This window comes from Myotis nattereri (genome assembly GCF_964212035.1).
Source record: "Myotis nattereri genome assembly, chromosome: 16".
Lineage (NCBI taxonomy): Eukaryota > Metazoa > Chordata > Mammalia > Chiroptera > Vespertilionidae > Myotis > Myotis nattereri.
Genome location: NC_138091.1, coordinates 47,376,968 through 47,393,071, shown reverse-complemented (window position 1 = coordinate 47,393,071; position 16,104 = coordinate 47,376,968). Strand labels below are relative to the sequence as shown.

The 16,104-nt window shown below is 60.5% G+C and overlaps 1 protein-coding gene across 2 annotated transcripts in view; it reads left to right on the top strand.

The window, feature by feature from the left end:
- SRCIN1 (SRC kinase signaling inhibitor 1) overlaps positions 1–16,104 on the top strand; it is a gene marked incomplete at its 5' end in the record, with an annotated part of 66,578 nt that overhangs the window by 10,527 nt on the left and 39,947 nt on the right. For both annotated transcript variants that reach the window (XM_081109627.1, XM_081109626.1), the window contains one exon: positions 13,594–13,895. In XM_081109627.1, coding sequence (XP_080965753.1) covers positions 13,594–13,895 — 302 coding nt within the window. The remainder of the gene's footprint in view (positions 1–13,593; positions 13,896–16,104) is intronic.

Sequence of the window (16,104 nt, the reverse complement as noted above, 5' to 3'; positions counted from 1 at the left end):
GCCCTCCTTGCCACTGGGGCTGCCTCCGCCTTGATGGCTTTTTAATAACTTTGCTCGGAGACAAAATGCAGAGCGCTCGTTCGTCTGCCTCTTAATTAAAATTGCCGTTTTCCTAAAAGAGCAACAGTGCCGCTCCCTTCCCTCCCCATCCTCGCTGTTGCCAGGAGGAGGCCGGAGTGACGAGCCACCTCGGCCCTGAGGCCTGAATGCTCCCCTCCGGCACCCTTCTCTTTGGAATCTTTCCACAGGCAGGGGCTCCATCCCTTTCAAGACTTACTTTCTACATCTGTAAAGAGGGGTGGCAACCTGTCCTGCTTTTCCTCCCGGAGTGGAATGAGACGTCGGTGGGTTTTGGACAAGGGCTGTGAAGGACTGTTAGAGTGACGCCTGGGATGGGGGTGGGGAGGCATCCGTGGAGGTGGACACAGTGGGTCCACCCCTCAATGTGGACGCTGGTTTCCACTAGAATAGACCTTTGAGCTCCCTCTGTGGGCTCCGAAAGAGAAGGGAGTGGAGGGTGGAGGGTTGGCAAGGGGTCGGGGCTCATGTGGTGTTGCTGAGTTTGGGGGGAGAAGTCATCCCTAGTCATAATGCAGATACTAACGACCCATAATATATGAGCCAGAGATGCTACATTAAGCTCTGTCCATGCGTTAGTTCATTTCATCCTTACAGCCATCCTGTGAGCGCTACGCTCTTGTCGCATTAACAGGGGAGGGGACAGACCCCAGGGGTTAAGTGACATGCCCAAGGTCACACAGATAAGCCCTCAGGGCAGCCTCAGCCCTCCTCCTCCTCCTTCCTCCCACCTTTCTCAGATCTAGCCTCACTCCCTCCTGCTGTATGTAGAGCGGTGCACCTTCCCCTCACCTCTGCGCTTTCACAAGCAGGGCTTGTGCCACTGAAAATTAACTGTGAGGTTCACCTCATCTTCCTCCCCAACCCCATTCCTGGTTCTGTCCCTGGGGGGACTGAGGAGTAGGGGTGGCAGGGGGAGGGGGACTGGACGTTAGAGAGTTCCCACGTGCAGAGCTGCTTTGGGTGCTAGCAGAGCTCCGTTCCGCCAGGGGAACTGACCCACAGAGGCGGGGGGTGACTCAGTGGCTGGCTCGGTTGTGACAGCTGCCTGGTTGTGAGACGGGGAGGTGGTCTTACATCATAGCTCCACCCATAAGACCACCCAGGAGAGCATTCTGGAGGGTTCTGGAGAAGTGGGAGGTGCCCAAGCCTGGGGCCTGGAGACCTAACAGCAGGAGGGACCTCCTGGGACAGCTTTGCCTCCAGAAGCCATTGCTTCTGTGAGTCCTCTTCCAGGAGCACCCTCCCATCGCCACCTCCCATTCCTGCTCCTCCTGTAGCCAGCACCTCCCTGAAGGGCCCCTCCTGCACCACCTCGGCCGCCCCGTGAGCTTCTCCAGCACCGTGTCCCATCTCTCGTGGCCATTGGCTCTGGGTACCACAGCCTACTAGTCCAGCTTCACTCTTGGGGGCAAGACACGGTGAAGCAGTGGGTGAGGACAATAGGGAACGGTGGGGACTGTGGCGAGGACAAGACCACATGTGCCCCTTCGCGGCATTAAAATTCAAAGGAAACAGAGCAAACCAGCACGCGCCAAACAACATGCCCGCGTCTCCGCGGCCCGAGTGTGGTCCTCGCTGAACTGTGATTGATTTGTCTTGGCATCCTCCTCGCACACGGCCCAGCACACAGTGGATGTGTACGCATCGTTTGCCGAGTGAATGCGTGACCGTACATGTGCCAGGTGCTGCGCTAGAGACTTTACATATTTATTTCTTCCCGTCTCCCCAAGGCAGACGCGATTTCCCCCATTTTGCTGTTGAGGAGCCTGACAGCGAGAAGTACGATGACTTGTGCGGGGTCATGTGTGGGGGACGTGGCCGAGGCAAGACTCGAGCCGTGGCTTGCTGTGTCCTTCCCACTCTGTTTGGTCATGGGTGTGTGTTCATGTGACACATGACACATGCATTCAGTGCCCGCCCTGGGTAACAGGGAGGCTAGTAGCCTACAGGCTGGCATGCATTGCACGCCTGGGGTAGGTAGGGTTGAAGGAGGTGGGGGCTGCAGACGCAAGGAGGGAGTAGACGCCCCTCACTCCAGTGCACCCCTCCTCCCTCAGCTTCCGGTCTCATCCCAGCAGCCTGGGGATGGCGGCATGGTGACAGGTGCCGAGCTGCAGCGATGACAGCGCTGCTGATTCCCCCATAATTACTGTCTGATGAGACGCCAGAATTAGCCACCGTGTGAGCATGGGATACAGACACAGGGCACCGTGAGGGAAGCAGCAAGGGGTGGGTGTGGGGAGCCTCTCGGTCCCAGCCTGGGCCCTCTGGCAGCAGGGCAGGGCTGGCACTGGGGAGGAGGAAGTAGGTTGCCGGGAGGAAGCACTGTGTGGTTAGTGTGCCTCAGACACTCTCTTGTGGGCTGCGGTTCCCAGTGCTCACTGTGTGGCTGGGCTGTACCCCTGAGATGGCTGGCAGCTGGACAGGGCATCCAGGGCCTCAGGCCACGAACCAGAGAATGATGGGCAGAGCAGCCTGGCCCACTCAGACTCCTGGGCACGCTCTTGGGTGCCTCGAGCTTGGATCTGCGTTGCTGGGGCTGTGAGGGACATAGCTGTTAGGAAGCGGCTACAACCCAGAGCAGACTCCGTGACTCACACTAGCAAAGCCAGGCACTGGGGGCCGATGGAAGTGCCTGGAAGGAGCAGGCAGGGTCAGGTGACCTTGCCGGGAGAGCCACCCATTCCAGGCAGCAGGAGTCCAGTTGGCCCCTGAGGTCTGAGGTCAGGGGAGGCCCGAGAGTGAGGTGCAGGAGGCAAGGAAGGAACAGTCTGGTCCCAGAGCAGGGCTGTGCACGCCCTGGGCATTTCTCTTCCCTGGCACACACGCTGGGGGCAGGGAAGGGCTGGCGAGGACAGACCTAGAAAAGGGTCATCTGGGCGGCTCGGACATCATCTGGATCATTGGAGTCGTTTTGAGGCCACCAGCTAAGAGGGGTGGTGACAACAGGGGGCTCACCCAACAGAGGGCAGTGCAGATGGCTGGGCACGGGGACAGGAGTGAGGCCATGCAAAGAAGGACCCGAGGTGTTGGGCTCAGCAGAGAACCTGTGGGTTCAGGAAGCTCCGTCTTCCTCCGAAGGGAGAGGTGGTGGCCCCGGGGCCCTGTGAGGGCCATGGACACAATGCTGCCTCATTCTAAGGAAGCGGGAGCCCCACCAGATGATCGGTGCCTTGGATGTAATGAGGTCTCTGTTCCTGGAGGTATCCAAGCCCTGGCTGCATGGTGTTCCTGAAACAGGGAGGACTTGCAGTTCTCCTGTCTCGGCACAGCCTGGGAAGGCTGTACCCAGCTGAGGGGTGAGAAGAAGGCCGGGGAAGGGTAGGCTCCCCAGAGGTTCTCTCAGGCCTGGGCAACCAAATGCACCTGGGCTTCCGTGGCCCTGGTCCCCCCCCCTGCCCCCCCCGCCGCCCCCGCCCCTCCGCCCCCGTGTCCTGGGGAAGGGTCCCTTTGGCTCTCCCAGTGAAGGCCTCCTTGGAGAGGAGGGGGCTGAGGGGCTCTGCTTTCAGGGAAGAGAGTTGTCTGCGTGCCCCCTTCTCAGGGAGTTGGACGGAAGGAGGAGACGCCAGGGGCTCTGGCTCAATGGCTGGGACGAAGGCTCAGGGATGCCGTGGTGGCGGAATCAGCATCTTCCCCGGGGGCAGCAGGGCGCAGGGAAAGTAGGGGGATCTGTGCTGAGAACACCCACAGCTGAGATGAGGTTCCACTCTGACGCTGGACAAGTCACCCCTTCCTGAACCTGTGCTTCCTCACCTGTAGGGTGGGGAGAGCAGCTCCCCAGGGGACTGAAATGGAACGATAGTGGCTTAAGAGTCCTGTAGACTGTCATGACTGGGGGCGGGGGGTGGGGTGGGGGGAGGGGGTGGGGGGAGGGGGAGGTTTCGGGTCTTTTGCAGATAGTTGGAAGGGGAGACTGTTTATTTCTCCCCTGCCTTCCAGCTGGTGCTCCACCTTCCCGGATCCTGGGAAGGTCCTGGTTGGACAACAGGGAGAACTTCTGAAAGCTGCCCTTGCTGTCGGATCAGGCTTCCCGGGTCAGCCTGGACCTGGCAGGAAGTCCGCTGAGTCTCCTCCTGCCTTCTCCGATCTCGGGGCTGTCTTCCTCCTGCTTCCTGCGGTCTCTCGTGGTAGCACTGACCTTGACATCCTACATTCTTGGTTGGCGTGCTGGGCGGTGGAGTAATTAACCCATGAGCTGAGGGCTGAGCCCTGCCCTCACCCTGCAGCAGCAGGTGGGAGCAGGCCACAGGCACCCCGACCCCTTGCTCTGGGGGAGGAGCTGAGCTCTGTAGAGGCCGGACGTGGGCTGGGTGCCGGGCCGAGAGGAGCATCTCAGGCCCTGGCATTGCCTTGCTGGTTAAACATTGGTCAGAGTGGAGTGGCCTTGAGGTCAGCAGGCCCATCCGTCTATTTCGAGACAGAATGTAAACACTTCAGGAAAGAAACTCTGAACTTGACAGGGTAGGAGAGGGGCCCAGGAAGCTGCCTTCCGAGGGTCAGTGGGGTCGCCACAGTCTGGCACGCAAGCTGCAGAGGCATTGACCTGGCGCTGGATGGGGCTCCCAGATGTGCTGCGATCTCTTGGGGCGCTTAAATGTATGTGACATGTGGGCCCAGGCCCAGCGCCTGGTCTGTCCTGGTGGCATCTGAGACGAGATGGCAGAGTGGTGAGTCAGGGGGGGCGTCTGTGCCGTAACCCCAGCCCTCCCAGGCCTGGGGGTGCCCCTCTGCACGTAGATGCCTGTGGAGGGTGACTGCGCGTATAGAGATGAGCATGTGCTGGGCAGGTGGGCAGGTGCCACCGTGCCCAAGTATGACGATAGACGTGTGGGTGAGCGGACGTGTGTGCCTGCGTGTGTGAGCCACCGGGTGTGTGCGGGAATCTGGAGGCAGCAGGGCCCTGGCCATTCTGGTGTTGGAGGGAGCTGTCTGGGTGCTGGCAGAGAACTGGCCTCCCAGAGGGAGCCTGATCCCGTGATGGGTGGTGTCGCTGAGGAGGCTCCTGCCCAGCATGTGTGGCCCTGGGTGATCACCGGGTATTGACAACACTTCCCTGGAGGAGGTGCGGTGGTGGATGGGCCTTCTGCCCCTCACTTCCAACAGGCTGGGGTCTCTCGCATGGGAACGGGATCCCTCCCTCTGGGCAGGTTAAGGGACACAGGAAAGGTCCCTTGCCCACTCCCACTGCCCTGGCCTTAGCCCCTGGGAGAGGTGGCAGAGCCGGGAGGACCAGCGCCCACCCCCTCTTCCCACGCTCCGGGGTTCACTCCTTCCCTTCCTGCGGCCTGTGTTCCTCTCTGCTGCCTCTCCGAGGAGATGCGCAGCTGACAGGACACCTTCCCGGGCGCGTGATGGTAGAGATGCCACGCGGGAGCTGCTTGTGAGCGCGGTGCCATGTGGGCACCTGCCAGCGCTGTCCCCAGCTTTTCCAGCAAAGGCTTCAGACAGGGGGTGACATGCTCCCCTCTGCAGCTCCGCCCCCTCCCTGCCCAGGAAGCCAATTAGCCAGATCGTCTTCATCAGTAGCTAAAAATCAAAACCCCCGCAGTCCTGGGTCCGATCACTTTCTGACGGGAGGGAGAGGAACGCAGGCAATTGGGGAGATCAGGCAATTGCCCCCTCGCGCTCCCTCGGCCGGTGCCCCCGTGCAGTGCGCAGCCGATGTTCCTGTCCGTGCTCCCGGCTTTAAAACCAAAACCAAAACAGATGCGAGGACTGAAGCTCAGACGGCTGCTGACCTGCTCAAGGTCGCACATCTAGTCGGTGGCAGAGCTGGGCTTGAACAGAGCTTTCTTGCCCCCCGTTCTGGGGTTTTCAGTGATGCCATGGCCTGGTCCGCGTGGGCAGGTGTGCGGGGAGAGAGGGAGGTTGTGTTTCTGAAATCCTGGTCCAGGGGCTGGTGTGTTGGCTCTTTTGCAAGGAGAAGCGTTGTTTCTGGAGTGTGGTGATCAGGACACCAGGCGGGACCGGACTCTGAGTGGCCTGGCTGGAGATGCCACACCGGGGTTGGCTGGGCTGTGACCCCCAACCAGCTCTCTCTTTTGGGCCCAGGGTTCTGTGGCCGGTTCCACCTGGCTGCTGATTCCTCCCGAGGAGGGTGTTGTCTGTGCCCTCCGGGGGCTGCCGCCAGGGGAGGGGCGCCTTTGGCAGTTGCTTTCTGGGAGGTGACATCGTGGACGGAAAAATCCTTGTCCCTGGGGACGGGACGCCTGGATCCCGTTGCTGCTCTGCCCACAGCTCCCGTGTGACTGGTCAGGTGTGCCCTCTGCGCCCCGGTTTCCTTCCTGCGAAGGGCGTTTGGCTGGAGGGAGAGCAGAGCTTGGTTTTGAAGACACAGAGAGAGAGAGGTGAGCAGAGCCGTCTCCAGACATCAGGCTTCCCCGCCTCAGAGACAAGCGCGGAGGGTCAGAGGGCGCCCGTGTCTGTGGCCTGTGCACATGGGGAGAGGGGGGCAGAGGCCCAGGGAGTAGAAGCCGGAGCCCCACAGCCCTGCAGAGCTGGCCGCTGGCGGGGGCGGTGCCGGGGCCCAGCCTGCCCCTGACCTGCTTGTGGGTCCACTCACTTCGCCCCGCACGGCAAGGCCACCCCCTCCGCTCTGAGTGGGACCTCTGCCGTCAAGGAGGCCCCAGTTGGAGGGAGCCCCCTGTCTAAAGAGGTAAACGGGGGCCTTACCCTATCGCCCCCAGAGAGGGGCGCAGGCCCTGCTCTCAGGGACAGTCCAGTCTGAGGAGGAGGCAAGGCTCGGTCCCCAGTCTGATGGGCGGAACGTGCGTCACCAGCCAAGGACCACCCTCCTCTTGCCCTTGTGCCTTGCCTGCCGTCCCCACCACTGCGGTGCCCGGGTCGTGGGTGGTCCCTCCCGGGGAGATGGATGTGCCCATTTGGGTGAAGAAGCCCTGCCTGGGGTGCTCGCTCTGAGCAAGTGGACAGAGCCCGCCTGGGGGTGGGAGAGGGGGAAATGCTGGCCAGGCGGCCTCTGGCAGGGCCAGGCCCACACCCCCAGGGCAGCAGCACCCACTCCTGTTCTCTCCCTGGGGAAAGCCCAGAGGCTCTGCTGGGAGCCCGCCCCCCCCCCCCATACCCCTTGCTTTCCATGCAACAGCTCCTCCCGGGCAGGTGAGCGCTCCCTCCCCAGCCCTGCAAGGTCCTTTAATTAGATTCCAACTCGTTTACCAGCTAAGTGGCCTTCCGTGGGTTTTAAATCTGCGCAAATTGGTTTGTATTTTTCTGCCTGCGTGAAGCTGTGACTGGCAGGGCCCTGCACTCTCCCACTGGGTCTACTAGTAGGGACCCAGCTTCCCGGGGGCTGGGGGTAGCAGGGCTTCCTGGGCATGGGGTCGGAGAGGCCAGAGGGTCACAGGCCACAGCCCCCCCCCCCAGCTCTGAGGAAGGGAGTCCTCCCTGGGCCTCAGTTTCCCCTGCCATTCCCAGTGGCCCTGCCGATTAGTGCCGGGTGCTGGGAGGGGCGTCACGTGTGTCACCAGCCAAGGATCACCCGGCCTCTGATGCCCTTGTGCCTTGCGTGCCTCCCCCACGCCTGCGGTGCCCAGGCAGTTAGTGGTCCCTCTCGGGGAGATGGGTCCCGTCTGGCCTCTTCCCATTTCTCTGTCCTCCCTCTCACACTTCAGGGGAGGGGAGCTGGCCTTCCCTGGGGACCCAGTGATGACAGTTCGCTCTCAGTCGCCAGGAAGTCACCTTTGTCGTCTAACCATCTCCTCCATGCTTTTAAGTCAGCTGCCTTTCCTCCCAGCCTCCCTCCCAGGGGTTCCCCTTCCCCATCCTCTCCGCCTCCCCTCCCGGCCCAACAGGCTCTCCTGAGGTGGCTGACATGCAGGGAGGTGCTGCTGGGTGGTGGGGAATGTGGAAAGATGGGGGGCAGGCGTGGGGTTTCTGCACCCCCTCTGTGCCAGGCGCTGGCCATGAAGCCCTGTCCCTAATTCTCAGTCCAGCTGCCTCGTCCTCTCGGACTACCCTCTCCCTCCTGCCCGCCCCCACCTCTGGGGCTCCGGTTGGAGTGACAGGGAGACTCAACAGGGCGTTGGGCATTAGCAGTTTGGGGGGATGTTACACAGGAATGTTTACAGAAAGGCAATTGCCCGGAAAATGACTTTGGTCGCTGTGGCATGGGGTGGAAAAGATGGTTTTAGCAAACAGACACAGATGGGCTTCTGCTCCGAGGACCCACAGACAGACAACAGGGACGGAGGGGCCTGGGCACACAGCGGGTGGGGCAAGGGATGAGCCCCTCACCTGGTCCAGGTGCCGCCCAGAGCCTCTGCCAAGCGTGACCTTTGGCCTCTGGCCTCTGGCCTCTGACCTCCCAGCACACTGTGCTTCCTGACTGCAGCAGGCACCCCGCTGGATGAAGTTGTCAGGCTCAATCGATGGTGGCAGTCGCCTCGGGGCTCCTCCTGGGTGACTTGGGCTCCTCTTGCTTTGGCTGCAGACGGTGGGACAGGGGGAGCCTCGAGCTGCGAGTACGTGTGTTTCGGCGAGGCACTGTGGGGTCTGCGCCAGGCCCTCCACCCTTCCGGCAATCGCCTTGCACCCCTCCCTTTGCCCTGCCTGCGGGTCTCACTGGATCTAGCCAGGCCCAGGGGGCTGCCTGAGCTGGTGCTTCACCCCCACCTCTGCCCAAGCAATGGGCGGGGACACACCTGTAGGCCTCACAGCTCCCCACCTCCAGGGAGAGGGAGACGGGGATCTGAACTCCAGGTCTTGAGCTTGGGGTCCTCGAAACGGGGACCCTAGAGTCCTTTTCTCTCTCCGGGAGCATGTAGCTCTGCTCTTCTCTCTACTGTCCCCCCTTCCTCTCTCTTCTCCCTCTCCCTCCCCCTCCTCTCTTCTCCACATTCTCTTCCTCTGAAGATGATGTCATGTGTGAACATTGCCCCTGGGCAACCAGAGTAAATGGTGACATCGGGTCAAGATGCAGGTGGGGCTGGGCTTGAGGGCTTACCAGACAGTGTCACTAAGACTTAGGGACTCTTAATTCTCATCGCGAGTTACAGTGATCTCATGTAATAGAATGCAGTGGAGAATAAAAATAAATCGGGCTCATAAATAAACATGAAATTTGGAATCGGTGGAACAAATAACAATGTAGCCCTCTTCCCTGCGCCTTTTCCTGCAGCCGCCACTGGGGGGCGCCCACCCCTTCCTGATCACCCCAGGCTTGGCTGTTCCCTCCTTGCTTGCCCAGGCTGGGAGGGCTGAGCTGAGGGTGACCAGAGCCCCCCTGCCCCACCCTCCCCTCCCCCTTATTCTGACCTGGATTTCACCGGTCCCGGGCATCTTCCCTGTAGCTTGAATCTCTGACTCCAAAATGATGGTCGGCCTTGGACACTGAGGGTCCTTGGAGAGAAGGCGAACCCTCCAGCCCCAACTTACCTCTCAGGCTCCCCAGCCTCCATCCCTCAGAGACCTTCAGTCCCAAGAGTCCGCCCCTTCCCCAGGTACCCCAGCTCGGCTCCCCTCCTTCCAAACCTTCCCCTTCCCTCAGAGCTCTCTGCCTTTCCACCTGAGTCCTCCAATTCCTGTGTCCCTGCCCCAGTAGAACCCGGCCCTGCTAACTCCCCCAAAGCCTCCCTGGCCCCCCAAGACCCCTGCCTGGACAGACCCCTCCCCACCTCCCCCTTCCCGGTCACTGAACAGGAAACATCAACCTGCTCAGGGCTGTGGTTCCCAGAGCCTGCTGCTTGCTAGATGGGAATCGATCTCCCGGGCTCTTCGCTGGGCTGCTGAGTCCGGGGAGGGTCAGGGAGGCTGTGAGGACTTGGTGTTGGCTGGAGCAGGTCAGGGGTAATGAAATGGGAAGGCTGTCCTGCTAGGGCCCAGCAGCTCTGCGCCAGGAATGTCTTTAATTCAAAACAAAGTACTTTCTCCTCCGTTGTCTCTCCAGCTCCTCACTCAGCACCGTGGGCAGGGTTTAGAGGTTAACACCCCATTTTACAGATTAGGGGCCCAGGCTCCCCGAGGGAGGAGGCATGTGGACAGACCCATAAGTAAATGAATGGCTAACCCTAACCCAGGGTCCCTCAGGGGAGGGGCTGACTCTATACGGGGTGGCCCTGGCCCCGGGTTTTCCTAGCGGTGCTCTCACTTCAAATGCCTGGGCCCGCGCTCCCAGGGGCCTTGTCCTAAGAGGAACAGGAAGACCCCTCAGCCCAGAAGCGCAGGCCAGTCCTCCCAGTCCACTGGGGCCCTGCAGAAAGCAGGGGACACGCACAGGGCCCGGGGCTAGGACGCTGGGCTATGCAGGGGCCTCTTTCCCCAGCTAGTTTCTGTCTTCGGATCGGGAGGAGCAGCTCTCCTGGGCCCCGGAGGGCACACGAGAGTTGGAAACCCGTCCCAGTGCGCCTGTGTGTGTCCAGAGCGCTGGGAGGGCACGGCAGGCCTGGCTGTCACGCATCAGGAGTGGTCCCTGCGGCTCAGGCAGAGCTGGGCAGGACTCTAGACCCGTCTCCAGCAGCAAGGCCGTGGCAGGGTCTGCTCCCGCCTGGGCAAAGAGCGGGCTACGGATGTCCAGGGTCCTTGGCCACAGAGGCCGTCTCCTGCCCTGTTGTACCCGGTGAGGTTGCAAACCGCCAGCTGGTGCTGAGGGTGAGCGGAAGAGGGGGTTTGGGGCCACAGGAGGTTCTGCCCCCTGAGTCTGGGCTATTTCTTCAGGGCCCCTCCTTCTCCCAGGTGATTATTAGGGTGATAATCATCATCCACAGCCCCTGGCCATCCTGGGTGGCCACAGCTCCTCCAGGGTAGGTACTGGGTCAGGGCTCCAGCCTCACTCAGTCAGGTGCCATCTCCATGAATCTCCTCCCTGTCAGGGAACCTTTGCGCTGTATTAACTCAATATGGTTTTCGTTAGCTCACTTGGAACTTAAATACGTTTACTTGAGAGGAAACCTTCTCTCTCTGCCACCCCAGACAATGCTAGTCATGAAATCAGTGGTCGAGCCTTCTAGTTGGGGTTTTCCTAATCCTTATGCAAATAAAGGCAAAACGATTAAAGTATAAAACCGTGCTCCTCCCAAAGCCATCTCTTGTGTACCTGGACCTCACTGTGGGGAGCACAGCAGGGTGACTGTGGTGAGAGGGACAGATGCCCAGGGGAAGAAGGAGGGAAAGACCCCAGACCCAGCGCCAGGGGAGACATCAGGTAAACAAGAAAGAGCACCTGGCCGGGGAGGCGGTGTGTGTGTGTGTGTGTGTGTGTGTGGTGTTCCATCAATAAGCAATTGTCACATGTCAGGAAAGTGTGGTGGGAGGGGGAGGGGAGAACTAATAGGGGTTGGGGTCAAATCTGGCCTCTGGTCATGTCACTGACTTCTCTGACCTCGGTAGCCCCATCTCTGAAATGGGACCACAGTAACACCCCCTGACAGGGGTCCTGGGAGACGCCTGGGCTGTGATGACAGCAGACCCTTGGAAGCTGTAGGAATCTGTGTCCATAGAAGCCGGTGTTCCCTTGGTTTTGGTGTGAGGTGCCGGGTTCTCTTGGGCTCTGTCCCTCAGATCCACACGCCTCAGGTGTAGCTCAGGGAGAAGTGGGTGTGTGTGTTGGGTGAGGGGTGGCTTTTCCTGAAAGTTGTCCGAATCTCTTCTTTCCCCCTTTGGTGCACAGGAGGTGACGGAGGCCTGGCCATAGGTCTGTTGAACTGTGGTGTGTGGAGGGAGGGGGCTGAGGGGCTGGCCTGGATGGAATCTGGCTGGGTCCCCTTCAAGTCGGCCCCTTGAGGGGGTGCATGTGTCTGCTGCAGTGCCCTACACCCCCAGACCAAGGCTATATTTGGGGGGTCCTGTTTTGAGGCTGGTTGGTTGTGGGGTTGGGGGTGTGCCGGGAAGACTGTGCTGGTCTCCCAGTGCGGTTGACTTCGGGGGTGAGGAGGGCAATGTATTTTATGCCCAGGAATAAGGCCGAGGTGAGCCCCAGCAACTCCTGCCACCCCTGGAGCCCTCTGGAACCACTGCCCCCTGCTGGGCTGTGGGAAGGCCAACATTGAGAATTCAGGGTGGGAGTCTGCAGGGCTAGGCCTGGGTAGGCCAGTGTTGTAATGTACCCCGCGAATCACAGAAGGACGCCTCAAGAAGTCGAATTAAAGAGTCACATTTATTGCAATCCGGGACTATGAGGGGCCATTCCCCAAATCTCATAGTAACAAGATGGTCGCAGCTCCAGACTTATATAGGCAAAAAATCACAAGGTATTGATTACATCTCTAGGTTTGGAATGAGGAACCTGGTTTGCAAAAAAGCAGTTTACAGAAGCAGAAGCAGCATGTTAATTATAGTTTTGGGTCTCGGGGTCACTGAATTGACAGAAACACATTATCTAGAGCCCTCGGGTCTGGAATGAGGAACCTGGGTTAAACGTAGGCATGTTATCTAAATTACAGTTTGGGTCTCTGGACCACTGAGTCAACAGGGACACGTTACCTGGAGCCCTCTGACCTTGGGATAACTGTGCTGTCCTTCCCAGGTGGAGGAAAATGCGCTTTCTAAGACCAGTATGGCCACTACAAATGGGATTTCACATTACAATCAATAGGGTATTCAATCGAATGGGATGATTTATATAATTCAGAAAATCAAAATAACCTGTCCATTGTTAAACAAAGCAAATAGGGACCATACTTCACCAGGGGCTCAGGGCTGGTGAACATGTGGGGAAGGAATTCAGAGCTCTCTCTGGGACCTCAACCCCCGGCCTCCTCATTTTCCTCGTTTCTGTGCTGTCCTCTGTCCCTGTAGGTGTTGAACTTGTGTGTGTGTGTGTGTGTGTGTGTGTGTTGGGAAGAAAGGGAGGGGAGGGCCCCAGGAGGAGGGCTTGAGCTGTTCTGTCTGCTTTCTTTTTCCTTTGAGTTTACCCCAAACCCACCGCTCCCTGTCCTCTCTGTGCCCAGCCTCTCCTGTCTGTCCACCTGTCTGTCTCTGGGAAGGGAAGGGAAAGAGGGTCCCATGTCTCCAGTCCCTGGGCCTCCATCTCCTTGGGAAGCCCGGAGTGTGACCTTTGCCTTCATGCCCCGCCCCCACGTGTCCTACTTCTGGCCCCTTTCCAGGCCAACCCCCAGCCTCTAGGACAAGAGTGTCCGGGACATGCTAGTCTGAGGGAGGAGGCTGCCACCCCCACCTGTCCAGGAGGCGCGGGAAAGGAAGACAGTGCAGGTTCCTTGCTACACCTTTTAGGAAGGCCTCAAAGGAACCCCCTTCCCCAACCTGTGCAGCCTTAAGAAGGACAAAGGGGCGTGTGGCTAGAAAGGTGTCCAGACCCCCGGCTTCCACCCTCTTTGGCCTTAAAGGACAGCACCTCACCTGCAGTCATCCCTCCAGCCCCCCGCCCCCCTTCTGTCCTCTAGTTGGGGCTGGGCAGCACCTGCCTCACCCCTGGTGCTTCTCGGCCACCCCAGGCCTGGCCCCGCCCCGTCCCTCCCCTCCCCATAGTGATTCCGGTTGGGGCTGGGCAGCCCCAGGCCCGGCGCGCCGTGACCCCGCCGTGTCCCCTCTCCCCTCCCGCAGATCCGGAGCGGAGCAGCCCCCCCATGCTGTCTGCGGACGATGCCGAGTACCCACGGGAGTACCGGACCCTGGGGGGCGGGGGCGGTGCGGGCAGCGGGGGCCGGCGCTTCTCCAACGTGGGGCTGGTGCACACGTCCGAGCGCAGGCACACGGTGATCGCCGCCCAGAGCCTGGAGGCGCTCAGCGGGCTCCAGAAGGCGGACGCCGAGCGCAAGCGCGATGCCTTCATGGACCACCTGAAGAGCAAGTACCCCCAGCACGCCCTGGCCCTGCGCGGCCAGCAGGACCGGATTCGGGAGCAGGTGAGTGGGGGCTGGCGGCTGGCTGCTGGCCGGGGCGGGGTGGGGGCGGGCCCGCTGGCGGGGGAGGGTCTGGCCCCCTGCTCCCCTGCCCCCAGGCTCATTCCGATTCTGAGAGGTGAGGGGCGCCTGGGGCGGGAGAGTTGGGCAGTGGCCCGGTTGGCCTTTTCTGGAGCCTGGGGAGGGTGGGGATGGGGCTCCGCCTCCAGACCTCTGCCTGCATCGGACTGGGCACCGAACTCAGGCTGATGGGCTGCGCAGAGGGCCGGAAGGCACGCCTTGGAGGCCAAGGGCGCGCGCGCGCGCTGGGGAAGGAGGGAACACCTTGGGGACTGACTGTTCTGAACCCGAGGGTCCATCAGCGGCGGAGTAGAGGCCTGGGGTCCGCACCTCTGTGATGTGGCCCCATGGGAACCTCAGGAGGCTGGGTCTGGTGTGCCCCCGGCCTGGCAGGGGCAGAGCCCCTGAACTCCTGGGGTCTTTTCCCGCCCACCCCACCCCCATCCTTTCCCCAGGACTCGGCGTGACCTTGAGCTAGAGGCCCCCTCTCTCTGTGCCTTGGTTTCCCTCCTGCCATTAGTAAGGCTTAGAGAGGGGTTGGGGCTCCTGCCTTGTCCAGGGCCTGTCTGCTCTCCTTTCGATTTTGGGGTGAGGGGTGCTTCCCTTGTCAGCCTCCCCCAGATCCTTGGGCTCCTGGATGCATCTCTCCATCCAAACCTGGCCGTCTTGTCTGTAGGAAAGTTCTCTCTGGGGACCAGCCTTCTGCTTACAGCCCCGCGTGGGTGAGGCCTGGTGGCTGGTGAGACTCAGGCACTGTCCACTGTGGAGGAAGGGACCGCGGGGAGGGTGCTCCCTGCCATCAGCATCCTCTCCGTCCAGCCTGGGGGTGTCAGTCCCCACTCCCTTGCCTGTCTTGCTCTGTCCCCCGTTTCCAGGCACTGCTGGGTGTGGCTGGGGAAGGGGAAGAGTGTCCCTATCCATCCTCACTGCAGGGGATAAGGTTGCATTGGCTCATTTCTGGTTGCATGGGCTCTCCTGATGTCAGCTCTAGTTCTGTCCGGCTTTTGCTTTTACCAGCTCCAGAGTTGTCCTGGGAGCAGAGTTGTGATTGGAATAGGGGGAGTCACAGATGAGGGAATGTGGTCCCCACTCTCAGGGGTCCCCCTCTGTGGGTCCCCTCTGTTTGCTCCGGCTTGGGAAGAGGAAGCAGGGGCATTTGTGATCTAGGTGGGGTGGAGGGATGGTTAAACCTAAATATGAGGAGCACAGTCATTGGGAGAGGGTTTGGAGGAGGGGGGTCAGCTGGGCAGCCCTGGTCAGGGGAAGCTTCCTGGAGGAGGAGGTACCTAAACTAGGTGTAGACGGATGAAAAGGACTGATGAGGCATCCAGAAGGAGAAAGGTGTTTTATAAGGTGCTGGGGAGCAGAGGGGAGCATAGACTTGAGCAGAGCTGGATTGGGGACTGGCACAGAGCTCCACCTGGCTGGTGCAGGAGGCTGCGGGTGGGGGGATGGGGGGTCTGACTGGAAAAGTGGGGCCCGATGGTGGTCGCTAGAAGGGCTGTGGTTGTTTTTCAGGGTGAATAGGAGGGGACAAAAGGATGGCTGGAGGCAGGAGAAGGAGAGGAAGAAGAGTGTCATGGAGGACAAAGGGAAAAGATGGGGAGGGGGGTTGGAAAGAAGACTGAACAAGGCTTGTTTGCTGGCTTGGTCTAGAAGGCAAAGACGGAAAAACCTGGGTGACAGGGAGATGTTGGTGCCTTGAGAGAATTGGGAGGGGAGTTTGGGGGGGCAGGGACAGAGAGAAGAGTTTGAGGAGCGGGTGGGGTGTTCACAGGATGTCTGTTAAACACTGCACAGGCCAAGGCTCTGAAGCCCACAGCTTCAGGAGCAGGGCTGAGCACGACCGAGTCAGAATGGAAGTGGGACCTGGCGCGTAGCCTGGCCACCAAGGCAGGATGGAGCCTGAGCGTGAAGAGGCCATGGCAGTTGGGGAAGGGCGGCCAGGAATAGTTCTGCACCTGAGGGAGAGGAGACAGGCCCAGCAGGAGGGCCCCCTCCACTTCCAAGGTCAGGAGGGATGGGGAAAGAAATGCCCATTGGGACCGGCCAGGATACTTGGGTCCAGAGGGGACTGAGAGCTCATGTCTTGAGGTGTGGTGAGCTCATGGCCAGTTTCAGAGCAGATGGGAGGTGGTGAAGGGACAGGATC